This window comes from Salarias fasciatus, chromosome 4, assembly GCF_902148845.1.
Source record: "Salarias fasciatus chromosome 4, fSalaFa1.1, whole genome shotgun sequence".
Lineage (NCBI taxonomy): Eukaryota > Metazoa > Chordata > Actinopteri > Blenniiformes > Blenniidae > Salarias > Salarias fasciatus.
This window is the reverse complement of record NC_043748.1, coordinates 7,408,911-7,435,418: the sequence shown is the minus strand read 5'-3', so window position 1 is coordinate 7,435,418 and position 26,508 is coordinate 7,408,911. Positions and strand designations below refer to the sequence as shown.

Here is a 26,508-nt window from a genome sequence, read left to right as displayed (position 1 = left end):
TGTGACGCGTCAGACAAACTTGGCGCTCTGCGCAGCCATTGGCTGATGATACGTGACGTAACCTGCGTCATGTAATTTTTTTGATTTTATTTTGTTTTAACTAATTTCATATTAATCTCCAATTTAACATAAAATACACTTTAGAAAGTTATTTATACATTTTTCTGTGAAATTAAATCCACACCCTAGAAACTTTGTTGAATAGAAACAACTTAGTCCACTCGTTTTACTCCTCCTGTGTTTATGCTCTTTATCTAATATTTCTGGTTTCTTTCAATATTGAGCATTTAAATCCAGGAAAACAGCAAACAATCATGCAGTTTTCCACATAAGCCAAAATTTAGATGAAGTAATGCTTGTAATGTTTGAAATATCAACAAAATATCAATATTCACCAATCTTTAGCTTTTATTCACACATAAAAATAAAGATTTTTAGGAACTTTCAGAAAATTTACAGTTAGATTGTTCTCAGTTTTATTTTTCCCCATTTGGAAATGTGATTCTCATCTTTCCATATTCATAATTTCGCTGAAAGTTCCATGATCGAAGTTTTTCAATATATTTTAATGTAGGATGAAAAAAAAAGATTTATCTTATGGCTTCTTTTGTCTTCCTAATTTTTCACAAACAAAATGTTAAATTTAAAAATGTCATTGTTATGCATCCAATAAAGGAAAATTAACAACATGTTTGTTTTTGTTCAACATTTGTTCTTTGAATTTCAAGATATTCATGAAAAGAAGCTTTAATATAAGAAGAAAGTTAATGCTATGCATGTTGTTTATTGACAGTCCCAGGCATGATGAACACATCACTCAGAAATGGAGCAAAACTGAACCCGCACTGAACACCTTTATTCTTGGTCATCCTTTACCAGCTTGGATACGATCTGGCACCTCAGGCCATGTTGACGATTAAACTTCTACAACCTTTCAGAGCAATAATGAACCATATGAAGCAGCAGAAGAAATATATTCAAATCTGTCAGTTTCTTCACTCGTCTTCCAACCACTGAGCATCTTCGAGGATGTAGCCCAGGCCCATTGAGCGCCGCGGCTGAATTCTTTTCGAGACTGGGATGGCCTTCTCTTCTGGATCCTCCCCCGTCTGTCAGAGAGATCGCACATTTACACTTAACGCTCATGACAATTTCTATCTGCAAGTTGAAAGTTTCCATTTTCAAAGCTTTCACAAGAACAGGTGAAAGACAGAAGAAGATAAAAGTTGTTCTCACCGCTGGACTCACGAATCGTTTCACCTTCACTTCGGTTCCTCCGATAAAGTGAGGCCCGGCCCAGTCTGCTCGGTCCGCTTCATCCTCTGAGGAAAACCTCACGAAAGCCACTGACTTATCTTTCCCAGATCCCAGCCTCTTCACCTGCATCCAGTTTAAATGGAGTTTGTTAAGACTATCATCCTCTACCTGGGATGGCAAAAGAGAAAAGAAGAACATTAAACTGAATGTTTTTTTCTTTTTCCTTACCTTGCATGAGATGATGCTGCCCCACTCTCTGAAGTAAGCCTCGATGTATCCTTCATTTAAGTAGGGATTCAGGTCAGTAATAACCAGCCCATGGTCCTGTAGAGGGCAGGCAAATAGCAAAATAATTGCTACTTTTGTCCAAAACCATGAAAATAATTGAAAATACTGAGATGCATGTTGTACCAGTTCATATGCTTTGGCCAGTTCATCTATGTATTTCTTCGGTAAACTGATGTACACTCTTTTCTTGGTTTCCTTCTGCACTTCCATGTTACCTGGGGATGGGCAGATAGACAGTTTTAATATTAAACTTCAATGCAAGCACAGATATCGTCACTGGGGTATGATCTCCTTCTCTCAGAAGACGAAATCTGAAAGCAAGAAATCTAACTTACCGGATGTCATTTTTTGATGAGCGGAGCCTCTGCAGCTGTAGTACAGATGAAACCCACCTCCCTATGAAGTGGCTTTATGTACTGTCCCTCTGTGTCACAACAAGAAAATCTCCTCCTCCTGTCATTCCTGATGTAAGTGAAGCTCAAGGCCAAATGTTTATGACAAGTGGTCACAGGGTAGACTAACTTGTTGTGCAGCATGAGACAGAAACATGTATGGTTTTAGGGAATGGCTGACATTTCTGAGCACTTGGTAATGATGGAGTCGACAAATAGTCGCATCTGCCCTGGTTGTGTTGCAGAGATAAGTCATTTTTATTCCAGACAGTTTGACAGGCGTTCAGGGACATTCGATGAAATCTTTAGCCGTTGGTCGTTGTTTGTCAGAGAACTATGAAGAAACACAGCTGCTGAGCCCTTCTTTTGACAGGTAACCAGAGTCTGATCCAGTGGACAGACATCTACTTCTTTTTGAATTGTAGACATCAGGCACTTGTCATTTAAGCGTTTCCAGTAAATAACAGTGATCCACTGTGGTTGTCTGCAGATTTAGATACATCCCATCATCATATAGCATCCGTTTTCTTTTTTTAAAATGAGGTTTTATTGCCTTTGGTTGCAAGTCAACACAGGTCCAAGTTACACCAAAACAGTCAATGAAGGCACAAGAAGCAAATCAACCATAGCCTGAGTTGCACATCTTCACCTGTCTGTGTCATTTTCATACCCAAACAATATAGAAATGACAAAAAAACAATAAATAAATAAAAAAAAAACCAAGAAGTTCAAATTTTGTCACCCCTATAAAGAAAATAACAGTAATCCTTCTTTTGTTATTCACCAATCACAAACTCACTTCTTTGACCCAAGGCAACAATAAGTTGTAATATTTTCAGTGCACAATAAAAGAAACAACATTCTAGGAACAGGGGAAACTCGTTCAGCCATAAACTGAGGGAAGAGCAAAAACAGGAAAAATATTCAAGTTAAACACGTTTCTTTTCGAGGATTTACACCAAATGAATAAGAAAAGAGATTAAGTTCTACTGTAGAGAGCACCTACCTCATCTGTGAGAGGAAACCGGACTATTCTGTCCAGAAAGCTCTTGTAGTTTGGAAATGAGGAACTTTTTGTCCATGCCCTCCTGTATTTCAGATTAAATATACATAATCACTGTCATCATATCGGACACATGGCATACATTCGCATCCACATTGTTTTGTGTTGGAGTAGGTGTCACTTTATTCAAATTTTCTACAAATAATCAGATTATTAAGTGAATAGATTCAAATGTTTTGTATTGTTGTCTCTTGTGAACCAATTGTTGAACACTTGAACTAATTCCAGTATTTTATTGTGTGCATGTTAGGTGCCAGAAACAGAAAAACATACGTTTTCAATATGCTTCTCTAACCGGCTGATGATCGTCCTCTGGCCATCAACAATCTGGGTTTGAATGTAAATCACAATTCTGAAAAATGTAAAATAATAAACAAAACAGATTAATCAATGTTTTCAGAATATTTGTAAGATTAGTGTTAAAAGTGGTGTTAAAAGAAAATAAAACAGCAACTACAACTCACAGAAAAACTCCAGTGGTGAGAAATAGGAAGAGCGGATTCTCTACCAGATACTTGTAGGCCCAGGTGAGCCAAGACAAAACTGGGTGAGTCTTTTTTAGTTTTTGAGCCCAGAGCCAACTGGATTCGTACATCACGGTGAGGTTCCTGAACGGACCGCAGGACTGCGAGGGTTTGATCCTGTGAATAACAGACAGAAAGCATCTGAGCGTATACAGTCGGGATTGCAACTCTTCACTTCGTCTCGCTCGAACGAAAACAAGTAATAGTTTTAAAAAAGAAAAATGGGATGAAGTTATCCCATTTTGAACAAATAAGATATATTTAAATATAAACAGATCTCAGAGTTGATGTGATGAAACCATCTAGTTTTTTTTTGCTTTGCTTTATCCAAAAATTACTTCAGAAAATGACAACAAACCAATTTTATAAGTACAATGTATAGAAAAATAGAAAACTTCCACTTCATAAGAACAGAGATCAGACAACTTGTTGTTCTGGTTGTGGGCAGACGTTTATTTCTTGTTCGAATTTGTTTTTAGAAAGCTATGTGGCCAAGCATGCACACAATGCTGTCGCGAGTGGAACTCACATCCAGACCGTGTAGGTGACAGACACCGCTGCGCCGAGAAATGACGGGAAGCACAGCAGAGACAGGAACAGGGTCGTCATTTGAGTGGCTCTCCAGGGCTTTCTGGAGGCCCGGTAGTTCACCATCACGCTGCTCTGCGGAGGAAACAAGGAATTTAACGTTGACAGTTTTAGTGATGATTTAAGTACAACAATTAGCTTCTCACGCTACGCTGTATTTAGGATTATTTATGGACTGCGTTTTGTGTTCTGATTGTAATATTTCCTGCACCAACCTTCTTCATGTAAAAGAGCACAAACAGTCTTGTTATTTGTACAGCAGGGAGCAGTGGAGCGAACAGCACCCCGAGCCTGGGGAGAACGATGGACAATCAAAATCATTTTCATTGTCATTTTTTGGGACACATTTAAAAAAAATGATCATTCGGTTACCAAGTCAGAGTTTGTCCATATATGAGCTCCAGCACGTTGCGTGCAATGTCAAACACCGGCTTCCTGTTCCTCCTCTGCCTGTTCCCAGAACAAAGTCTTGAAAGGAAAAAAAAGCCCCTTTGTTAACTTTGAGTTTTACAGCAAACAGCAGGTTGAAGTTATTTGACTGACAGACGCTCGCCTCCAAAAGTACTCTCCAATTAAAGTGTAGAGTGATGTGCAGATGAAGTCCATGAGGAGCAGCCGATAGAGTTCTTGTCCTACAAAACTCTCCCAACACTGCAGAAAGACACAGAGAGGAAGCATGAATGGAGTTACACCGTCATTATTATTTTTTATTTAGAGCATGAAGAATCTTGAAAAGGAGAGTGGGTTGTATTCCAGATCTCATGGTTCACTCCTGCTTGGGTGGAGAGCTGCAACGTTCAGGATCAAAAGAGCCTTTTCTGTCACTTTCCACCAAATAAAACACACCGACAGCCCTGAAACATGTTTTAACTTTGAAATGCAGTCAAATAAATTTGTAAAGTTCTCCTATATCTGCTGTTTTACTTTGATCATAAGTTTCTTTAGTAAAATGTACAATTTTTACCAGTTTCACCTTTGTAAAAGCTCTTCAATATTTTGTTTTCCTTGTTTTCACCATGTGTTGAATTTTTTTTTTAGCTTTTCTCATGGTTTTTAGCTATTTTTGTGACATTAGTTCCGTTTTCTGCAGACAATACTTCTTTGAATCCTAACACTGCATCTTTCTGGGAATTAAGTCTGCCAGATGACTCAGAGTAGCTGCATCCTATAGTTTTAAATATGAGAATGATAATCACCTGTAGACCACGACTTTCTGGTTCCACAGCAATCCTCCCCAGCCAGCGGTAACACAGCACTCCCACGATGCTGACCTTCAGCAGAAGGTTTCTAGGAAAACCACGTTGACATGCTGAGCTTAGAATAGCATCAACAATAAGTCACGACAAGAGTTACGACATTGCAATACTTTATGTCGCAATATTTTAGATATTTTCAAATTCTCATTTCTGTATTTTTTTCTGAATATGGGTGTAAAAATGTGCACTTTGTTTCCAGAATCACCAACATTACATCGATTTTTTAATATTTTAATATCAACACTTTTGCTTGCAGATAACATTTCCGACATTTTAACAGGAACATGTCGAAGAAGATTCGCTGCGGTTTATTTTAGTCACCTGAATACGGAGATATAGACGCATGCAGCAGATGAATCAGTATTCTTGACGTACGCGAGGTTGAAGAGGCCCGGGAGCAGCAGGTTGATGGCCGACACCGCTGCAGACAGAAGCAACAAGAGCTGCAGCTCAGACTCTTTCCGGGGATCATCTGTAATGGAGATCTGTGGAGAAAATACACAGTAAGAGTGAAGCGCACGTCTGCAGAACTGCTGCGTTGCCCTACAGTGTTGTTAATTCCATCTCTTCTTTTTTGTGGAGCTGAAGGAGTAGTGGGAACTGAGTTCGAAGTATGTTAAATTAAAGGTATTAACGCCCAGGAAAGTAAAGAATGAAAGGGATGCTCATCTCGTATCACATCGAGTCAAATCTCCGAGACAATCTCAGCTCAATACAGTTTGATTTGCACCAATAACATCAGAGAAATCTGGAGGTCTGTTTCGTTTCCAGAGGAGGCGATCTGCTTCATGAGACAGAGGGAGTCATCTTCAGATCACAGGGTTTCCATGTTCAAACCCCAATCTAACCTTGCTAGACAAAAAAACCCCTACCCAGTCAAGCATCTAAACAGGAAAGAAAAAGGAGAAGTAGATAAACAGTTGAATGGTTCTTTTTCGTCATTTATTTTTGTGGCAAGCCTGTAAAGCTGCTTTGTTACATGGAATCTGCTGCCAGGTATGACTGCTGTTGTGCAACTGCTGCAGGTTTTCCTCTGACCTCCGACAGGTGGTGGATTCCTAAGGCGCTCAGGGAGATGCAGACCAGACAAATCATCCACGTCGCCACGTGAAAGAAGAAGCGCGAGAGCCGCTGCATGCAGCTCCGTGACTTTTCTCCTCTGATCATCTCAGACAGCTGCTCCTGTGGAAAGATGGGCCTCCGTGAGGTCGTGTCAGCAGCTCCGCGAAATGTTTGTCTCAAAAGGTGTAATTTTGATGTGACAGAGAGTCACGTAACACTGTGAATTTGCATGAAAGTTAACGGCACGCCTCAGTGACTCTGACAGAACATTCAAATAATTGCCTACTTTTAGCTGAGTGCTGATTTTCTCAGACTGAAGCCTGACGGAAGCGTGTTTGCTGACTTTAAAGTCCCAGGAGCAGAAGACCTTCACCGCCAGAAAGCCATTGGACTTGAGGACTTGAAAATGTTTCCCAAAGGACTTGGAGATGCTGCAGGAGATCAATGTGATCAACAAGCACAACCCTTTACAACTAAAACCAAACAGATGCTCATGTTATTCACATACCTGTAGACCAGGAAGATGCAGATGACGAAGAAGGCGATGACGATGGTGAAGAAATATGCTGTAGATATGCTGTACCCGTAGGTGTTGCAGTCATTAGACTCCTCCGTCGGACAACTGTCAGTGGGGGTGTGGCTGTAGTAGCCATAAAACATCAAACTCTGAGAGAGATAACCCTGATGAAGATGAGAAATTCAGTTCAGACAAGATCTGGAAACAAACTGCTTGGATGTAACGTACAGAGATCTCACCGAGCCGGTGAACAGCCAGACCCCGGGGAAGACGTCCAGCTCGTGGTCGTACGGAGGAGGCGCAGGAGGAGGGTGGATGGCTTGAGGGAAGACCACAAACAAGCCGTTGATGATGAAAATCAGGAGGTTCAAGAACAGCAGGGTTCTCAGAAACAGGAAGTAGGAGAGCACTCCGGTCCCGTGGCGTCCGCTCAGCCTCTTCATGGGCGAATGCCACAGCTGGAGGGAGCTGAAGGCGGTGAGGCAGCCGAACAGGCAGTGACGCCAAGTCTGAGGGGGGAAATTCTATCAGCATGTCGAAGATACACAGCAAAAAAAAAAAAAGCTTCATTAAACACTCTTTGACCTACCCTTGATATGTACATGCATATATTAGCGTAGCATGGAACATATCTGATGATTGTTGAAGTTTCAGCATGAAAAGCAAGCTGCCTGGTAAAAGATGGAGGATGAAAAGCAGAGGTCAAAATATCTTTTTTAAAAAAGAACCATTTCCTGGAGTTGAGTCTCTCACAATGCTGGTGTCACATGCACCTGAGCTTTATCTTCTCTGCCAGGCTCAGGGGCAAGGATCGCAGTTTGCGTGTGCCGTCAGACGCTGAAAGGCCTCGGAGGGAGCAGACCAACTGGTCGTCACCGCTTCCTGTGAAGCGGAGGTTCAGACGACCATATGATCCACCACAACCGTGAAAGATGCTGAAACAGCTTTAAAGACAGCTGGAAAAATTCAGCTTTAGCTTTGGTTTCTTTTACATCTACTGTTCACCTTCAGGACTGATTTCCTCCACCTCTGCTTGGACGATGTGATCCTGGATCGGTCTGAAGGTCTGAGGAGGATCATGGGATACGAGCTGACGTGGGCGCGGCTGAGATGAGCGCCTCGTTCGACGGGAAACCACCGAAGACGGGCTTTTTAGCTCTGTCGACATGAGGGCATTGCTTTAAACATCTGCATGAGTGTTCTGCTGCAGCGAGAAGAGGAATCCTCACCAGCAGCTCGACTCTGCCTGGAGGAGAGCGCCTTCAGAGCTGCAGCCGAGCAGCTGTGTCTCTGCAGAGCGTCAACGGTCTCAAAATCCCCCTCACTTGAGGTCGACAGGCTTTCTAAAAATAGCATCATTCTGAGAAGTCTCTCAACACCAACCAGAGTTGCCCCTGTCCATACAGCAGCAAATGTCATGCTTTTTTTTTGTATCGTTCTATTGTTCCGAGGGGAAAACAGCATTTTGAAAGTGGGATTAATTAGAATGCCGTGACAAGCACACTTTTCGTACCTCTGCTTTCTCTAAACACTTGCATCTCCAGGGTTTCATTCCATCTCCGCTTGCTTGCTCCTGGATCTCTGACGGCCTCGAAGAAATACTCCTCACCTGATTTATCCTCTCCCAGGTTTCTGCAAATGCGGAAAATGAGCAACACCCCCAAGCCCTGGCAGTTTTTATTTATGCAGTACTTAATGCGGCAATATTGTCTTACACATTAACAAGTTTTGTGTGAATCTTCAACGCGACATTAGTTCTGATAATGTAGATGTTTTTTTTCATGATCTGAATGATGAACGTCAAGAGATCATAAAGTAACATCAAGCACAAATAAAGATGCCTCAATAAGCATGACTGACAGATGGCACAGACTACATTCTGCAGCTAAGAATCAGAAAACCACAAACGAGAGGAGTGCTCAACTGAAAATGTTAACTGAATAAGTAGAATTTGGATCATGTGTAGCCTACTTTTAAAAGTATAATTCTTTCTATAATTTATTTTCCTTACTTGAAGATTTTAAAGTATTTTTACTTGTTGCTGATTACCTCAGCAATATAACAGTACATCACAATAATACACGCTTGAGTAATACACACTTTATTAAAAGACATGGTTAAACCATTGCTGAATAAGATCTATATTGTATTTTATGCATCCGAAGATGTGCAGGTTTTGTTCAGGTTGTTTGATGTTTCATGAACATTGAATTAAAAGTTGAACTTACTCATAGTCAGAATCTGTGTCACTCGTGTCGATAGTGAAGTCCACGCTGTATGCCATGACTCCCGATGACCAGTGTTCACTGGAAATACACAGTATCTGTCAGTCGCATGGAGCAGAGGGTTTTCTCTGAAATCAGACTATTGATCCTTACCGTTACGTGTTATCCTCCGGTGGAACGCTGCTTCACAAAGACATTGGTAAAATATGCTGCTGTGTTTCCTGTGATAACGTCATGTGAAACCGTCTGTCTTCAGACTTTATCACATCAACTTCCTCATTAGGTAGTAGAAGTGGAAGACAAATGCAAATGTAAGACAGTAGCCTTTATTTAAAAAAAGACAACAAAAGTCATAATTTGTGCATCTCTGAGGTTTCTCTGTCTTTTATTCACACAGCAGTGTGTCTTTTGCCTGCATCCAATGAAGTGCAGGAACAGGTTTAAAAAAGCAATAGTTAATAAAATGAGTAATAACTCAGTCATTATCTTCAATAAGTGGAAAAAAGTTAATAATATCAATGCTACAAGTTGGTCTTTTAGCCAAGTATTGTGAAGAATTATGTAAAACCTGAAGAGTTTTTCAGCACTGCTGAGTACATTTTAGAAACAGTGTTTCAACCTCCATTCAAGGTTTTTGATTTTCCCTTTTGAACCCTGTATTTGAAATTTACTCCAGCTTCAAAAACAGTTGTGCAACTCCCATACAAAAATAATTTGTATGGGAGTTGTGTTAACTAACCAAACATTCACAATCAGTCATCCCCATGAACTGAATTAAAAAGGAGTGCTCAATGAGGTGCAGATGCTTAAATTAAACGAGACAAATCCGGACCCTCGTTTTGGAGAATTCTGCACATGACAGAAAGCTGAGGAGGAAATGGTGATTCAACACCGCCACCTAGTGTTGACCGATGGCAACACTCACTGAAATACCGCACCGGGGAAGTTGACTGATTTCCGAGGCGTCCGTGAACGCGCCGCAGCAGGGGCGGTCTTAAAAAGTTGTCAGGAAGCTTTATGTCAAACTGAAGCTTCCCGTCTCCTGACAGGGAAAAGTTTTCAGCTTGTTCAAACACGCCAGGATACGGCCTTTTTTTGTTTGTTTATTTCTTTGTTTGTTTGTTTCCGGGTGAAAGATGCAGAGCAGCGCTTACGGGGCCTCTCTGGCCGGCGGTGCCTTCGACCCGGAGAGCTTTATAAAGCAGCCGCAGACGATCCTGCGCTGTGTGAGCTGGGTGAGTTAGCGTCGGAGTTAACAGATGTTCGCTCCACACTCACTATTTAATGACATTTCTTAAAACCAGTACCCACTGCCAACACGGGACACAAGCTGTCCGTTAGGTTGAAATAGTAAATAAACTTCAAACTGAGTGTGCTGATAATATTTGGAAGCAGTCTTTCATATTTGCTAACGGTAGTTAGCATATCCTCTGCTGTGTCACTGCAAAAACAACCACCTGATGAGAGCCGATTAATTTAGTATCAGATATTTATTTAATGTTTGTATCTTTAATTGCGATTAAAAGAAGTCAAATATGCATAAATGTGTCGTTGTTGGGTTTTTTTTTCTGGGTCAGCTGCAAAGATCCGGAAATGAAATCATTGTTATCGTCATCTGTTGTCACCTGCAGGTCGGGTGAAGTTTGCATGTTGGCACCTTAACGATTTATTATTTAACCACGCAGCTTTAGCAGACCTCTTTCCCACGATAATAAAGCAATATTTATGTTAAACATTAACTGGATTTCTACCCTCTGTACTGCCTTTTTGTCTCCATTGTCAGTGTGAACAGATTTGGGAAAAAAAAATCCATCCTGTCCAGAAGCTTTACATCTGTAATACATGTTTTCTGCAGCTTCAGTCAGTCTTAGTCCAAATCATGAGGGAAAAGTGGATCATTTAACATTTCAAGACATCATTAAAATATCCCAGAACGGATTAAAATTATTTGCTGTGAATCAGAAGATGGAGTTATTTTTTCAAGTGTTGTCTACAGTATTGAAATTAAGCCAGATATGAAACTTAAGTGCTGCCATCACCTGCTTGGTTCTGCTTGTCTGAACTAGTTTGACAGATGTTGGGTACTTTTTTCTTGCTTTAACTCGTGATATGAATCATGTCCTTCTGCAGCTGTTAGATCTTAATTCCCCCCTCTCTGTGTCTCTTTATTGCAGTTGTTCTCTATTGTGGTCTTCGCCACAATCACAGCAGAAGGATACATCAATATACCGTCCTCCACGGATGTCAAGTGCATGTTCAACGATAACGACGGCGCCTGCAGCTTCCCCATGGGAATTGGAATCCTGGCCTTCCTGGGTTGTGTTGTGTTTCTTATATTGGATGCCTACTTCCCACAAATCAGCAACGCCAAAGAGAGGAAGTACATCGTGATAGGGGATTTGATCTTCACAGGTGAGTTGGTTTTAATTTTCTCCCGCATGCTGGAATGAAGGAAATCTTGTCATCACTTCTCATCTCTGCCGTGTTTTTTTTTCCTTTGATCGTGGGACAGGCGTCTGGGCCTTACTGTGGTTCATCTGCTTCTGCTTCCTGTCAAACCAGTGGGCGAGGACTACCGTGTCAATAAGAGGGGACGCCGCCCGGGCCGTCATCGCCTTCTCCTTCTTCTCCATCTTATCCTGGGTGAGCTTTGCATTCCCGCCACGTGTCGCCCAGTCTCCAGGGGAAAATCATGTTGACACTGTGCATTTCTGCAGGACATCAGTGCACATGTTTTGTTTTTAAAGACCCAATACTTAATATGTAAAATGGTAGACTATATCTTAATTATCTCAAAGTGAAGTGGAAGTATGTGCAATGGAAACAGAGCAGCAGAAGAAGTCCAGAGAGTCTGAGAAACTTGTCATTTGTTGTCAAGTAAAGAAACTGTTGCAGTGATGGTAGAAAAAACAAAGACATCTAATGTTGGCTGAAAACGTAAATCTGGAGGAACAGAATCAGATGATTCTCGAACAGCAGGTGCTCACAGTGTCATAATAGCTGGGCGGGGAAAATAAAGAGGTTTATGTTTCCTCTTCACGATGCATTTAAGGGCAGATCCGACTTCTGCTCAAGTGGACTGTCTAGTTTGGAAAGTACCTCACATTTGCTTTCACTTTGATTTGAGTTTCCAGTTTGAAGACTTTTTTTTTTGAAGGATAATGTTACTTTGCGTTTACTCTTCTGTCCGTCCACTCAGCCAGAAAGGCAGGCGGCTGCTAACAATGGTTTAAAAGTATGTTTTTGCATTATCGGAGCAAAACACAGAGGCGGAACATGCAAACTCCACAAAGAACCTCAGTCTGGAGACATTCTCACAATGGGACATGAGAGACAGTCACTACATCCACGAGAGGGCAACCTCTGTCATTCAATAGAAAAAAAAAAAAGCCCTGAAAATCAACTTAAATGTCGATACGATCTTCTTCCCACAGGGCCTCCTGTTCTACTTTGCACTTAAACGATATCGTGAGGGAGTGACCGACATCAACCAGGAGTACAGCGACCCCGCCAACGACAGCAGCTCTGTGTACCCACCCTACGCCGTCAGCGGCCCCACCGGCTACCAGCAGTCGCCCTTCTCCAGCAGCCAGCAGCAGCCGGGAGAGTACCAGCCGCCATCTTACTGAAGGCCGGACATTCACGTGCATAAATGCCACCAGGAAGTTTGTTTAGTTTTTGTTTTTTTTTCTTCTTTTAAATAAAGACATATGCCAATGGTTCCATTTACACAACGAGCTGTTCCCCGCACTCCAGCTTCGTGTTTGCATATTTTTGGGTACACTAATTTTCTTTTAGTTTGGTGGATTTTTGCTGCGCAGGTGAAATTGTTTTATATCATTTAAAGGTTACTGTCTCAGTCAGTTGACGCTTCTGTTCTTACACCAAAACAACTTATTCCGATGCCCCTTTTTATTAGTTTGGAGTGCCGATCGAGAGCCAAAGTGCTTATCAGTTCAAATTGACAACACTGTACCGTTTCAACAATACAACAATTACAATAGTTGTTGGCCGTCACAGCAAGCTTCATTTTATTAATCACTTTGTGCAATGATAATATCCTCACGATCAACTACTGCTGTGTTTATTTCACTTTTAAACAAACCACTTTAAATAACTGTTATGCACTGAACAACAGTTTCTCTTTGTGGTTTCATGTTTTAAATCCATTTGTGCTATAGTTTAGCTGATTTGGGTGTTTTGAGTTTGAAAAAGCAAAAGCCTAACGCACATCTTCTGAGTGTCAGCAGCTGCTTCTGCCATATTTCATTACACTTCATGGCACACTGGTGACATATTTATTATTTGTTCAGTCTTATCATCCAAAGGATACATGATAAACCAGTTTTTTTTTTTTTTTTTTACATCACTTGTCCCGCTTGTGCAGTGCGGTTGTACACTTCCACTGTTTGACTCAGTGCCTTTACAGTAATTCCCAAAGTGCCTTAACAGAATGTCCTGTATCACTCAGGTGTGCCAAATAATAATAAAAAAAAAAAAAACGTATGGTTTTTGAACCCCTGGCTGTGCCTGTGCTTTCAAACTTCATCCTCCTCTATCTTCAGTGCAGCTCCTGTGTGCTCCTTTGACAAATATTTGAGCAGCGATTGCATTGGTGAGTGCGGAACAACAATTGACTCAAATTCAGTGTTTAACGCAGGCATGACATCCAGCTACCGAACAGGAAGAGGCAGAGCCATGAGGGGACGTGGAAGAGAAACTTTAAATAAATTGTGTTTGTTCAGTTGTATCATGAATGTATGAGTTGTCAGAGTGGAGACGTCCTGATCAGGCTAATTACTGCTTGTACCTGAAGGTGTACAGTTGCTTTATCAGAATTTCTGTTGTGTAAAATAAAAACATTTTTGCATTAGTGTGATCTGATGTAATCCATGATTTTCTGTTAATTCAACTTGCATTGTCCTGGCTTTAGTCTTTGATTAAATTTTAAAAGATGTTTTATTTTGTATGTTCCTGTCGTGATGTAGTTTCAATTGGTAAAGAAGGGGTGCTTTTAAAATACTGCTTTAACACTTTGGAAACAGCCATTTCATGAAATCAGTAAAATAATCAAATAATGGACTATCAAATCAAATAGGACCCTTTGGATGGCATGATCAGTCCATGTGTGTCAATGACACATAGTTCAAATAAACAGTCTGTTATCATCTTCAATGTACTAAGTTGTTGCTCATTCAACCTTTAATAATTTTCAATGTATAGGAAAGCAATTTAAACAGAATATAATTGGGGATTTTTTTTTTTCATCAAGAAGCCATATGATTGCTTTTTTGTAGATGGTGCTGTGTGAATAAAATTGAATTTAATTTGAATGAATACTGAAGCAGTGTGGGGTTCAACAGATGTTCTGGCTTTTATTAGGCCTCTTAATGTATTACCAACCCTCTGTTAAATTCTTTAAGCTGGATTTATTGTAAAAGATGAAGCTCCAAAGATAACATCTAAAATAAAGCTCTAAACTGGTGTTTTCTGGACACAAATTTGATATTTTGTAGTCTCGAATTAGTATAAAAACGAATATATTGGGGCCATGTGGCAAAGGTGAGCACAAGTCCATGTTTTCATTCACTGGCTGGGTCTCTCAGTGTGGAGTTTGAACTTCGGGGACACAAATCCATATCTGTTGTGCTGTTATGGAAAAAAATTAAATTTTTATTTCATTATTTCTCCATTGTCAAATAAATAAAAGTTTCCCAAATGAATTCTTGCAGGTAAAAACGAAGTGTTTCCAGGAAGACATGTTGTACCCATATTCCCGACAGTCCCTGAAGGCAGCATTACTCGCTCCGTCGACGTCCTCGCTGTTCAATGCTTACGTCATCGGCGCAACCAGGAAGTGATGACCTGCTGTCCGGGACAACGCAGCGGGAGAAGGAGCCCGAGAAAGGAGAGTTTTTAAACATATCATGATCATCCGCGAGCTGCGGCCGCCGGTGGCCTGAGAGCTGGACAGCCACGTTCCTCTCGGTGAGTACGGAACGTGTTGTGTCCTCTGTCTGTGATGGCATCCGACCGTTAGGCGCCGAGGTGAGTGAGTGAGTGAGTGAGTGAGTGAGTTTATATATGTCTAGTACACTCACGAGAATCTTAATTCTCTTCATTTACAAACCACTATAAGTGGGACACCTCCCAGATGTGCAGCAAGATCAGTTTTACCCACAGTTCATGTTTCTGTCGCAAGTCAGCATCACATCGCCACCCTGGCTCTTCTCATTGGATGCAGTCCATGTGAAACCAGACCTGCAGTGTCGTGCACATCTGCTCTGTAGTATTTGACATGCAGATGATTTAAAATCGGCCTCAAAGCACTTAGTAAACCGTTTATGGGCCTCACACACTCTCCCTGTCTGTTTGAAGTCTTTCCTTTGAAGGCCACCTCCACAGCTGTTCCAGCTCAGAGCTTCAGTGCAGATTCTGTATTGTCAGGATACTGTACATATAGCCATTTGCATTGTGTCATTAGAGGTGGTTAAAACTACTGATATTCTTATCTAATCTAAAAATGAATGGGCCTTCATGTACAGCACACCTTTATAACAGTTACTTTCACCCATGTGTGCAAATATCATTCACACACTTATCCACCAAAGGGTGATGGCGGCTGTGCAAAGTGCTCACACAACATTTGGATGGGATCAAACATAACCTGTTCGACCTATCATTCATAAAGTTGCTTTGAACATTTTTTACATTTTTACACCCAGTGTCAATTCGAAAGAAAGTACAGATTGTGTGGAATAAAAGTAAACAAGTTACTGAAGGAAACAGTATTGCAGAGTGTGTACTTTATTTCTTACCTCTACATGTCACTGAGCAACTTTACAAGCCACCCTTCCTTAAAAGTTTTGTGTATTTGAATGATTGTTGGTAAATTTGTGAAGACATTTTTTTAAATTGTGTCACACTGTCCGCAAGGGTAAAACCACCCAGGAGAAACAAAAGAGTAGTCAAATCACATCAAATCAAATCAAATCAAATCTGTCCATTCAAAGAACAAACATTGCAGCAGAAGTGAAAAAATCCTCTTGTCCTGCCAAAGTACTGGATTATAGATTGTAATAATAATACTGTAATCAATTAACTATTGCATTACCAGCTACATGACCAGGTAAGATGTTTCTTAAACCTACACTAAGGAACTTTTCAACCTTAATAAAACATTTTAATATCTTTTGTGATGATACTTTGACTTACAACTAGTTGAATGACCCCTCTGTCACGGGCTGAGGGCGTCAGTATTGCTTTCACTTGGACTGAACAGCTGTGAGGAGGGTGGTAGGAACCCTGCACACTAACAAGCTCCAAATGTGCGGACTGCTTTACGGCATGCGTCACATCACGATATAACATTGTTTAGCCACCATTAGATTCATTTAGATCATTACCTCGTCGCTATCCATCCTTCACACAGCCACTGGAAACAAATGTAGGCGAGTTCAGTCCAACAGCATGCCACCGGGAGCAGCAATTTATGACACCACGTGCTCGGCCTCATGGGAACTGTAGTATTCGGTCAGGCAAAACACTACCGCTTTTGTCCACTGGCGCCGCCAAAATCAACGAAAACTGAAAGTTCCTTAGTGTTGTTTTAAATAAAAAATGACTCTAAACTTACCAATTTTGAAAAACACTCAAAGAAGGATGCTCAAAATCTCGAAGTGAGATATTGCTGTAAAACTGTTTGCACTCACAAACAGTGAAAACCAGCTTGAGCTGCTCTGATGTGGCTTCATGTCTCTCCATGACTATTTGAATTAAAGAGGAAAGGACTCAATCCGTCAATACCAAAGCAACTTGGCATCCCGGTCCGGTGCTCTAATCAGGCTGATCTCTGGCCTCAGTCCACTCCCTGCACTCCAATCGATTGCGTCACAAGAGCGCCTCTGTTATGTAGCATTCATGTGAATGTGGAGAGCAAAGGTTAGCCTTTGACTGTTGTTTCGCTTGCAGCACTTTGCTTTTGCACTCTCATCCTGGTCAATGATTTTGTATAGGTAGGCAATTGCCTGTGAGTTGTGTGTTTGATGATAACTTTGTCGGGCTTGACCCTTTGGACCGGCTCATAAGCCTCCAAGTGTAGGCAGAGTTCAGCAGCACTTGAACAAAACCCAGCCATGGTCACTCTGCTAATAGTCAGAGCTGAGGGACAGTTCAGAGATCAGGTGTGATTGTGGAAGTAAAATAAATGAAAAAGCAAGACCAGCCTGAGAGCAGGAGGAGACAAAGAGGTAAGCCTCATCTGATCGTATTTCTTTTTATTGTGTTTCCTTCAAGTATATTGGAAGAACCAGTTTTTTTTTTAAAAGAGTTGAGCTTATTTCCTCAGAGAAAACAGGCACAGTGTCTGGCAGCGGAGTGTTGAGCCTCAATCCTGCTGCCATAATGAAGTCCTGTTTGGCTCAGGCCGGTTAATGAAAGAGTCTTTCAGCTCCTGCTTTCCGTTCAGGAAAAATGCTCCCCATGTTTATGTCACAGAAGGTGACGCTCCCGATGCTCGGAGGCTGCCGGAGCGAGATGGAGAGCAGAGCGCAGCCGAGTGGTTTGTTCCTGTTGAAGAACAGACCCTCTCTTCTGCAGCACAGAGCTGTTTGGGAGTGTTGATTCAGCTGAAAGGTCACATTAGTTTACCACAGTCAGTGTGTGTATGAAAGAATATCACAACTGTATCAGGCTGGACTTGATTTACATTTGAAGCAAAGTGTTGGAGCAATTTTACATAACCTGTAATAATCAAAGGCAAATTTCAAAGTAGACTGCAATTTAGTTATATATTCTATTGATTCTGTTGATCAATAATAATCTAAATGAGATAAAACAAAGGCAATTTTGTGCTGCTGGTATCTCTTACAAAGACAGGTTCCAATTAAACCTCTCCCATTTATTCTTTAAATACATTTTTGCACCACATAATTACCATACCAGAAGCATTTGAGCAGCAAAGGTAAAGGAACGATGCCTGAAGCTCTTCGCTGCTAATGTTGTATAACCTGATTATTCCTGTTAGTGTCGCCCTTTTAGTCACTGGAAATTTACCAAGGTTACTGATCAAGCACAAGAAAATGGAGCACTAGTATGATGTGTATGGAACAGTTGTTCAGAAGTTAGTTAATGATAAAGAATTGATCATTTTGAGCCTGTTGTTTTCATATTGGGCCACTAATGGGCGCTGTTAGTTCTAGTAATGAAATCAAACATGTGCGCAGACAATACGCTGTAAACATCAACAAGGGCGAGTATTAATATGGACAGACCACCGAGCTGGATTGCTATTAATTATTGATATTGCTTTAAAGAAAAAAAGTGCAAATCAATTATGTGTCCGAGTTTGTTTTAGCCATTTAAAAAAGCTGGAGCTCGCTGTGTCTGAGAAGTTTGAATGTATTCTAAAAGAGGACAGCTTTATGACAGCAGTAGGTGTGACCTGTGTCGACCCACCTTCCCTTCATTGTTCCAGTGCGAGCTCCTCCCAGCCTCCGCGTTGACATAAAGCACGCCGCTCTTCCCTTGATCCCCATTCAGCTGAAAGCCAGGCCTCGTCTCGCTACGCACCGCGTAATGTTTACCTTTAATAGATGAGCGACTCTAAGCTGGCGATCACCAGGATGAAAGGTGTCTGTGCGGAAGAAGTCGGTCAGCTTATGGAGAGTATGTCGGTAGGATTTTTCTAATCTCACTCGCCATAGTGCTGGCAAACTTCAACAACTTTAGCGTTAACTTTCCAGGTTGTCATATCTTCTCAGCACGTAATGAAAATAATTTCATACGGGTGTATCCAGATGTCTGCGTCTTGCTCAGTTTTCTTAAGAGGCAAAGGAAGACAGGATTTCAACCACACCTTGCAGTAGGGTTCTAGATTTGCTTTATATGAGTAAACAAACAGGTGTAACAAGTATTTCCTCCCCGGTGTAGATCGCAGATGAACAAGGGAGTCAAAGACTGTGAACACTGCTGATCGTCTGCCTGTGTGTTCGACTGTAGGTCAATCCAGAGCCTCGTCCTCCATGCCTGCTTCCTCAGGCTACACTCGAGTGGAGCAGGATGAGCCGATGAACCCGCTGCGTATCTCTGTCGGAGGCCTCCCCATGTTGGCTTCCATGGCCAACACCACCGACCCGCGTTTCCGCCTGAAGTGGCGGCCCATCGTGGTGGTGGCGGGCCTGCTGCTCCTGCTCCTGCTGCTCTTCATGCACCTGACGGGCCTGCGCTCCCGCCCGTCCGGCGGCTCCATGAGCTGGAATTCCGGGAACGCTGGCAACCAGAAGTTCACCTCCCAGTACAACTACACCTACCCCCTCAGCCCGCCCGAGCGCACGCCGCAGGGCACCCGCTACCGCATTGGCGTCATCGCCGACCTGGACACGAACTCCCGCAGTGAGAAGGAGCTGACGTGGTTCAGCTACATGCGGCGGGGTTATCTGCTGGTGTCCCAGAGTGGCGACAAGGTGGCGGTGGAGTGGGACTCGGACCGGGTCCTGCTGGAGAGCCACATGGCGGAGAAGGGCAGGGGCATGGAGCTGTCTGAACTGGCGGTTTTCAACGGGAAGCTCTACAGCGTCGACGACCGAACGGGAATAGTCTACCGCATAGACGGAAACAAGGCGGTGCCCTGGGTTATCTTAACTGACGGCGACGGCAGTGTCGCGAAAGGTTTGTGCAGATAATACTCAAGACCTTCTAAATTTCATTTTCTGGATCGTTGTGGAACTGAAACTCGTATTTGAGTGCTGTTCTTTCTTCTCTCGGTAGGGTTCAAAGCCGAATGGATGGCAGTGAAGGACGAGCATCTGTACATTGGTGGTCTGGGAAAGGAGTGGACGACCATCGAAGGGGAGTTTGTCAACAACAACCCGGAGTGGGTGAAAGTGGTGGGCTTTCGAGGGGACGTTCAGCACGAGAACTGGGTTCCTCACTACAAGTCCATGAAAAATGCTGCAAAGATCATCCCACCAGGTGAGGATCGATCTCTGCAATCCCTGGCAACCACCTCGGGTAATTTCTAATGTGCTTAACCATTATTTATTTTTTTATAATCTCGGAATCGTCGCAGGCTACTTCATCCACGAGTCTGCAGCGTGGAGCGACAACCTGCAGCGCTGGTTTTTCCTCCCGCGCCGCGCCAGCAACGAGCGCTACGAGGAGACGGCGGACGAGCGCCGCGGCACCAACCTCGTCCTGAGCTGCTCGCCAAACTTCGAGGACGTCGTCGTGAGTCGAGTGGGTCCGCTGAATCCCACCCACGGCTTCTCCTCCTTCAAGTTCGTCCCCAACACCGACGACCAGATCATCCTGGCGCTCAAGTCAGAGGAAGACGCGGGAAAGATTGCGACCTACATCACGGCGTTCACACTCGACGGGCGCATCCTTTTACCCGAAGCCAAGATCGGGGACGTGAAATACGAAGGACTGGAGTTCATATGATGGACTCGCAAAGAGAGACTCGGAACCACGACGGCGTGGCTCATGGTTGTTTACAGTCCTGTCACTGTTGAACTTACAGCACTCGCTGCTTCCTCACTGAGTCTGTAAAACCCATGACTCCATCTTTCATCTTGAACAGAAGGACTACACAGTGAGACTAATCCAGTCTGGTTTGGGTGGGGGTCCTCCTCCTTCCAGGCCAAATCCAGCTTTTCAATGGTACTGTAGCCTTTTCTGATAATGAATGTACAAAAAAACAGATTTCCAAACTGTGATTTTCTTTTTCCATTCTGATGCACATGCTATACACTCTGAGGTTCTACTGGTCAGGCTCCTTGCTCCATGCTCGACAGCACCATTTCTCTTAACTAAATACATTAAACCCTCATTTTTTTTTATTTTCCACCCAGCGGAACATTATTTGAAGGATATTTTGATAATATATGTATTGTACTATGTGTATTATGGGGGAAAAGTGGGGGTACTTACTGAGTAAAATCTTGATTCCTAATTTCCTAATTTTTTGTGCCTCCTCAGAAAGATGAGAAATAAGCCTCTCACAAAATGAAAAAGGACCCATTTACACACAACAAGCCTTCAAAATAGATTGTATTTCATGACTATATGTAAACATGGCTTCTCCCAATAGTTTGACCCAATATTTTTACAGAACTATTTCTCCTGAGGAATGCATTTTTACTTATTTTTGAACAGTTAAAGCACAGTGAACTACAGATTATCTTTATTTTGCCTTTGCACATTAGGGCCTTGGTTATTATCTTGTCAAAACGTTAAACAGTTCCACAAGGTGCTAAATGTGACGCCAAACATTTTGCATGGAGAAAAAACTATGGTGCTGTTTACTTATCCTTTTCCTCCACTAGAGGGCAGTGAAATATGTAATCAATGAGCAGTTAACATAGTCTGAAATTTAGTTTCATGTAGAAGATTGACGAGATGGTTTTCTTCAGTGAATATCACTCCTCAGCTTTTAGTTTAATTCACTCTATTGATAGTAACCTTGCACCCTAATGCGAGATTTTGACGAAGGGAAAAGACAAGAACACTGTCAACACGTCCATCAGAGGACGAGCACAGAGAGAAAGTCACACTCACCCAGATCGCGGCTGAGAATTCCCAGTTCACCTCAAATGCATGTTTCTCTACCGTTGGCAGGGAACCAGTGTGCCTGGAGAAAACATGCAAACTAAAAAACAGAAAGATTCCCAAACCCAACCTGAACAGGAATCAGGGAAATTCTTGCTCTCAGGCAACAGAGACAGCCACACTGTGCAGTTCAGTTCAGATCAGTTTAGCTCAATTTTATTTGACAAATGAAATTTTAATCAGAGCTGTTAGGGGTATTTATCATGGAACCTGAAGTATGTTTAACTGAAAAGCTGAATTTATACAGTTTTATTTTAGGGTGATCAACTCTGGGACCAGCTCATGAAAAGCCAGACTATTCTCCTAAAAGAAGTCAGTTGTGCAACATCCTGATTTTCAACCTTTTCCGAAAATGAAACTTTCAGAAGCAATGGGAGTTGAGAAATGCGGCAACACACTCACTTCTCCTTGTAAAACCTTGCTAAACTTTCATTTCACTCATAAAGAAAATATTTACAACCAGGATTTCCTTTTGACATGACAATGACTGTATTGCATTGTACACTGTGGTCAGTATGTGAATTTTTTGAGTCTGTACTTTTACAGCTTTTACAGTCTCTTACTGCTTGTACTCATCTCAAAAAATACTTGGCTTCACATTTTTATTAGACTTTCTATTAAACTGAACTCAATGATGGATAATCTATTTTTCTAATAATTCAGATTTTATATCACTAATCATAATACTGCTGCCAAAGAGACTGATGTGTTCTCTAAAACTTTCCCCATTCTGACCTCCTAAGTGACATTGTTTCTGATCAATACCCAGTCTTAGAGGTTTCATCCACAGCTCCACACATTCATCCATTTCTTTACCACTTTAAACGGAGTATCATGTCGGGACTGGAGCCAATCCAGCTGTGTGTGAGTAAAGGCTGAGTGCACCTTGGGGAGGCCATCAGTTTCTCAGTTTTTGGGATTATGGGTGAAAACACGATGAGGGAGAACATGAAAACTCGACACAGAAAGGCTCCAAAACCCAGATTTCAACACAGGAATGATTTGCTGTGAGACAATGTCTCAAACACAACACCAGAAATCAAGGAGATAGACCCTGCTGTGTCTTTTTGTATTGTACTTTTGCTGTAAGCCAGAGTTAAGTTGTGAAGAATGAAGAGCTGCAGTTCAAACAAACATCCCAGAGACTGCTGAGGATGCTGCACTGTGGTACAAGTTTACTTACAATACTTTCACTTTTGTATTTGAAGCAAGTGGGTGGCTGACTTATGATCTACAAAACAAATCTAACGGACATATTGTGTCCTCAAACATGTTTCAGCGGGCCCACATCCAGTCAGGCAGCATTTTCTATGAAATGAAACTCAGCGGGAAAAGACTCCCGACTTCCCCCCGTCGCAGGACTACAAAGGGAGTGGGGTGTTTGTCTCTGGTCTCAAAAGAGGTGCAAACACAAGAGGAAGAAGGTGTCTTCATTTTATGCAACTTTAAAAATTCAGAGGGCTAAGGTAAGATGTCTTTATCTTATCTAACTGTCTCCCAAGCGTTACTGTTCTATTGTACACATTACAGGTAGAGTTTCTTCATAAGAACCTTTTGAGGCAATTTTGTAATGATACATTTTTACCAAAAGCTAAAATTTCATCACTTTACATGAAAGTTTTTTTGTTTTCACTGTGTCACAGTCAAACACTGGCAGAAGAAAATGTTGACCCGTCGAAGTCTTCACTCTCTGCAGCTGCTTCTACTACTTTGTGTCTCTGCAGGCGCAATGAAATTTAACCTGTTCAGTAAGTCAATTCAACTCGACATTTTAGGAAAACATATTGCCTTAGAAGTGATTTTGTCTTACTTTACATGGCAGCTTGTGCAAAACTGTATTTCTGAATTATATAGTCTTGATACCGTTTGGATGATTACCCAATATCTCTGTTGCTGTGTTCTTGGTTAATTTTAACACGTGTGTGTGTGTGTGTGTGTGTGTGTGTGTGTGTGTGTGTGTGTGTGTGTGTGTGTGTGTGTGTGTGTGTGTGTGTGTGTGTGAGCAGACAGAAACCACAGCCCGAAGGAAGGCGACGTGAGACTGTCCGGCTCCACAGACGGGTCTGAGGGTCGAGTGGAGGTCTACCATGAGGGTCGATGGGGGACGGTGTGTGACGACAACTGGGACATGGCTGAGGCTCAGGTGGTGTGTCGCCAGCTGAACTTCCCCGGGGCCAAATCTGTGATCATCGGGAGGCAGTACCAACAAGGTGCCCTTTTATCTCCACATATTGCCCACCAGAGGGCAGTGAGATGTTTCAAATTTCAGGATCACAGATTTGAGTGTTTCATGACTCACTGCAGAGGATTTCACAAAAATTATTATTATTTTTTTTTCTTATCTCACCCTCTAAAGCACCTGGACCCATCTGGCTGGATGATATTAACTGTAACGGCACAGAAAAGCATCTGGTTAAATGTGAATTTAAAAGCTGGGGAGAAACTGACTGCAGTCATAAGGAAGATGTGGGAGTTCTTTGTCAAACAGGAAGTAGGTATCTGACCTCTGGCGAGGAACACACAGATTCCTTCCGTTTCTACCCGTGTTGATAATAATGATGTGATTCCAGGCACCAATGAGACCATCAATGATTCTACACACTCACTGGACCACAGCATCAGTCTGTCGGACGACCTTGGACAGATCTTTGACAGTGGGAACGGCTGTGACTTCTTGATCTTAGTCCGAAGCCCCACTGGAAACATCCAGGAGAACGGGACCACAGAGATGGCTGAGACAAAGATCTGTGCACACAAAACGATCCTCTCACAGTTTCCCCTTTTCAATGCTTCTGGAGGAATCTCCAACATCACGGTAGACGTCAGTTCATCATGCCAACTGCTTTTTTCTTCTTTCATCAGGTAAGCTGAATCTAACATTACATAGATGTTTTATTTTTTTTCAATAACTGTTTACTGGGCATGTTCTAAAAAAGAAATCAGCAACATCTTGAAACATTTAACAACATTTAACAAGTCTTAACAATTCCTTCTCTTCATCAGGTACATTTACACCCGTAAGATAGACGTGACCCTGTCCTCTGCAATCTGTGTCCACTGGATGGCGTCGACCTTTGGGGTGAAGCAGCTGATGGAGGATGTAGGTCGGCTGTTTTCTAAAGTCATCCCAGATGACAGCACCTTTCACAACCAGGTGTCCATTTACAACTACGCCGTGGAGACTGGCGATTTAATTCTCAAGGAAACCTGTGTCCAGTTCCTGGCCTGGAACTACCAAAACCTGACCAGGTCTCCAGCTTGGAATAGCCTTCCTGTAGAGCTTCTTGGAGCTCTTCTACCCCGATCAGATTTGGTGGCAGCAGATGAGTATTTTGTGCTTCAGTCTGTAGAGAGATGGATCACAGAGCAAAAGGGCTCCATCAGTTTGGAAATCCAGGCTGAGCTGTTGAGCCACATTCGCTTTCCGATGATCCCTGCTGAGAAACTGTATGAGCTGGAGTCCAACTCCTCCCTGTACAGCTCACACAAGAACATGTATCGTGAAAAAATGTTGACAGCGTTTCAGTTTAATATTCTGCTTTTTAGCAAACTGGCCACCAATCCAAAATTCAGCAAAGACAGTGCTGATTATCAGCCCAGGATCTATACTGCTGAGCCCTGGAGCGCTGCCGTTGACCCTTCAAAGAAAAGACCTTCATATGACCATCAAATTAATACTCACAGAAGGTACGGATATCAATACGACTCTTACTATGTCTATCCTACTCCCTCTCCATATGCTCCATCAGTATCATTCAGTACGCCTGTCCACAGCAGCCTGATCTTTAAGAATAATATGATCAAATGGCAGGCAAATATCTTCAAGAGCCAGAACGAATGTTCAAGGAATGGTCTGCGCTGCGAGTCGTTTCCTGTCGCATGGCTGGCTCCTAACCACAACCCTAACAACATGTTGTATCGCAATCGTGTCATGATGATGTGCAAGGGCACGGTGTGTCAGGTTCAGGGCTTCAAAGGCAACCTGGCTCCCATTGCGACAAATGGTACTTCATGCCTGTGTTCTGATGAGCAGTACACATACCGAGTTGTTGTGAGACCAGAGTATGTCTGACAGGCTGAATCAGTCTCAATCAATGAATCGTTCTGAAATAATCTCTTTCATCACAATCATGTAGATTTTCATCGCCACATAGTTTGAGGGATTTGTTTTGGGGGGCTTCAGCAGCATATACTCACATATATTCACATAGTAGTCATTCACACATGACATGTCGTCATGGAAACATGCACGAATAATTAAATCATCTGGACATATTTGCAAGAGAAGACGCAGACACATATTTACAGCCAGACACACACACACATATAAGGAAAGACATATGTTACAAGCATTTATGACTGGAGTAGGGAAATTCCATGCTTATACTTCAATGTGAAATATCTGGGGTTTTTTTTTCTTTACAGCTCGATCACTTTATCATGTTTGGTATTTTTGATGTTAAAACAATAAAATGTATGATATCAACACATTATCTTGTCTTTTTCATATACAAAGATTTGTAAAACAACAAACAAAAGATTTAACATGTGTTCATCACTCACATACTGTTCACCCCGATGAAAATACTGGCATTGCTGGTATAGATAACATGAAACATCTTCCAACACAATAGATACAAAGGAAACTCACATTTTTATGGCGCAAGGATGGAAGGACCCACGCGCGGGCAGCCAGGCAGAGTTGAGCTTGTCTTTACTGCAGGTAAACA

At 42.2% G+C, this 26,508-nt stretch overlaps 4 protein-coding genes across 9 annotated transcripts; 3 read left to right on the top strand and 1 right to left on the bottom strand.

Moving 5' to 3' along the window:
* Positions 1 to 2,689: 2,689 nt before the first annotated feature.
* Positions 2,690 to 9,419, bottom strand: LOC115387568 (transmembrane channel-like protein 6). Of its 4 annotated transcripts, none has more exons than XM_030090342.1 (21): positions 9,326 to 9,419; positions 9,176 to 9,253; positions 8,461 to 8,579; positions 8,177 to 8,341; positions 7,953 to 8,105; positions 7,721 to 7,829; positions 7,537 to 7,618; positions 7,187 to 7,456; positions 6,939 to 7,111; positions 6,717 to 6,861; positions 6,407 to 6,550; positions 5,690 to 5,853; positions 5,309 to 5,399; positions 4,666 to 4,763; positions 4,485 to 4,580; positions 4,328 to 4,403; positions 4,054 to 4,187; positions 3,465 to 3,641; positions 3,274 to 3,352; positions 2,944 to 3,025; positions 2,690 to 2,831 (listed from the first exon to the last, which is right to left on the bottom strand). In XM_030090342.1, the coding sequence occupies exons 2-20, from the start codon at positions 9,229 to 9,231 to the stop codon at positions 2,945 to 2,947; spliced, it is 2,412 nt and encodes an 803-aa protein (XP_029946202.1). In that variant the 5' UTR covers positions 9,232 to 9,253; positions 9,326 to 9,419; the 3' UTR covers positions 2,690 to 2,831; position 2,944. The 4 variants fall into 4 exon arrangements, 3 of the variants coding, with proteins under 3 accessions (XP_029946202.1, XP_029946203.1, XP_029946204.1); XM_030090343.1 differs by having other exon boundaries at positions 8,177 to 8,290; XR_003931393.1 differs by having other exon boundaries at positions 2,776 to 2,831; positions 4,054 to 4,182.
* Positions 9,420 to 10,162: 743 nt separating this feature from the next.
* syngr2a (synaptogyrin 2a) lies at positions 10,163 to 14,051 on the top strand. Its single transcript, XM_030090345.1, has 4 exons — positions 10,163 to 10,407; positions 11,347 to 11,584; positions 11,685 to 11,815; positions 12,607 to 14,051. Exons 1-4 carry the CDS (start codon positions 10,309 to 10,311, stop codon positions 12,799 to 12,801), a joined length of 663 nt encoding a protein of 220 aa, XP_029946205.1. The 5' UTR covers positions 10,163 to 10,308; the 3' UTR covers positions 12,802 to 14,051.
* A 972-nt stretch (positions 14,052 to 15,023) lies between these two features.
* Positions 15,024 to 22,415, top strand: cant1a (calcium activated nucleotidase 1a). 3 transcript variants are annotated; one of them, XM_030089436.1, is made up of 4 exons: positions 15,024 to 15,160; positions 19,172 to 19,840; positions 19,940 to 20,143; positions 20,241 to 22,415. In XM_030089436.1, the coding sequence occupies exons 2-4, from the start codon at positions 19,195 to 19,197 to the stop codon at positions 20,609 to 20,611; spliced, it is 1,221 nt and encodes a 406-aa protein (XP_029945296.1). In that variant the 5' UTR covers positions 15,024 to 15,160; positions 19,172 to 19,194; the 3' UTR covers positions 20,612 to 22,415. The 3 variants fall into 3 exon arrangements, with proteins under 3 accessions (XP_029945296.1, XP_029945295.1, XP_029945297.1); XM_030089435.1 differs by lacking the exon at positions 15,024 to 15,160 and adding an exon at positions 18,688 to 18,838; XM_030089437.1 differs by lacking the exon at positions 15,024 to 15,160 and adding an exon at positions 18,692 to 18,846.
* A 669-nt stretch (positions 22,416 to 23,084) lies between these two features.
* LOC115386958 (galectin-3-binding protein A-like) lies at positions 23,085 to 26,268 on the top strand. The gene is made up of 6 exons (XM_030089428.1): positions 23,085 to 23,244; positions 23,422 to 23,526; positions 23,785 to 23,988; positions 24,135 to 24,269; positions 24,349 to 24,640; positions 24,782 to 26,268. The coding sequence occupies exons 2-6, from the start codon at positions 23,442 to 23,444 to the stop codon at positions 25,848 to 25,850; spliced, it is 1,785 nt and encodes a 594-aa protein (XP_029945288.1). The 5' UTR covers positions 23,085 to 23,244; positions 23,422 to 23,441; the 3' UTR covers positions 25,851 to 26,268.
* Positions 26,269 to 26,508: the final 240 nt, after the last annotated feature.

Excerpts from the sequence above, each read along its gene's own strand:
- cant1a (XM_030089435.1), top strand. The coding sequence starts at position 18,766 with ATGAGCGACTCTAAGCTGGCGATCACCAGGATGAAAGGTGTCTGTGCG. Across the intron at positions 18,839-19,171 it reads AGTCGGTCAGCTTATGGAGA|GTCAATCCAGAGCCTCGTCC; the intron begins GTATGTCGGTAG and ends GTTCGACTGTAG. Across the intron at positions 19,841-19,939 it reads CGACGGCAGTGTCGCGAAAG|GGTTCAAAGCCGAATGGATG; the intron begins GTTTGTGCAGAT and ends TTCTCTCGGTAG.
- LOC115387568 (XM_030090342.1), bottom strand. The coding sequence starts at position 9,231 with ATGGCATACAGCGTGGACTTCACTATCGACACGAGTGACACAGATTCT. Across the intron at positions 8,342-8,460 it reads AGTGTTTAGAGAAAGCAGAG|GGGCAACTCTGGTTGGTGTT; the intron begins GTACGAAAAGTG and ends CTGTATGGACAG. Across the intron at positions 7,830-7,952 it reads GGAGGAAATCAGTCCTGAAG|GAAGCGGTGACGACCAGTTG; the intron begins GTGAACAGTAGA and ends TCCGCTTCACAG.
- LOC115386958 (XM_030089428.1), top strand. The coding sequence starts at position 23,442 with ATGTTGACCCGTCGAAGTCTTCACTCTCTGCAGCTGCTTCTACTACTT. Across the intron at positions 24,270-24,348 it reads AGTTCTTTGTCAAACAGGAA|GCACCAATGAGACCATCAAT; the intron begins GTAGGTATCTGA and ends ATGTGATTCCAG. Across the intron at positions 24,641-24,781 it reads CTTTTTTCTTCTTTCATCAG|GTACATTTACACCCGTAAGA; the intron begins GTAAGCTGAATC and ends TCTCTTCATCAG.
- syngr2a (XM_030090345.1), top strand. The coding sequence starts at position 10,309 with ATGCAGAGCAGCGCTTACGGGGCCTCTCTGGCCGGCGGTGCCTTCGAC. Across the intron at positions 11,585-11,684 it reads AGGGGATTTGATCTTCACAG|GCGTCTGGGCCTTACTGTGG; the intron begins GTGAGTTGGTTT and ends ATCGTGGGACAG. Across the intron at positions 11,816-12,606 it reads TCTTCTCCATCTTATCCTGG|GGCCTCCTGTTCTACTTTGC; the intron begins GTGAGCTTTGCA and ends TTCTTCCCACAG.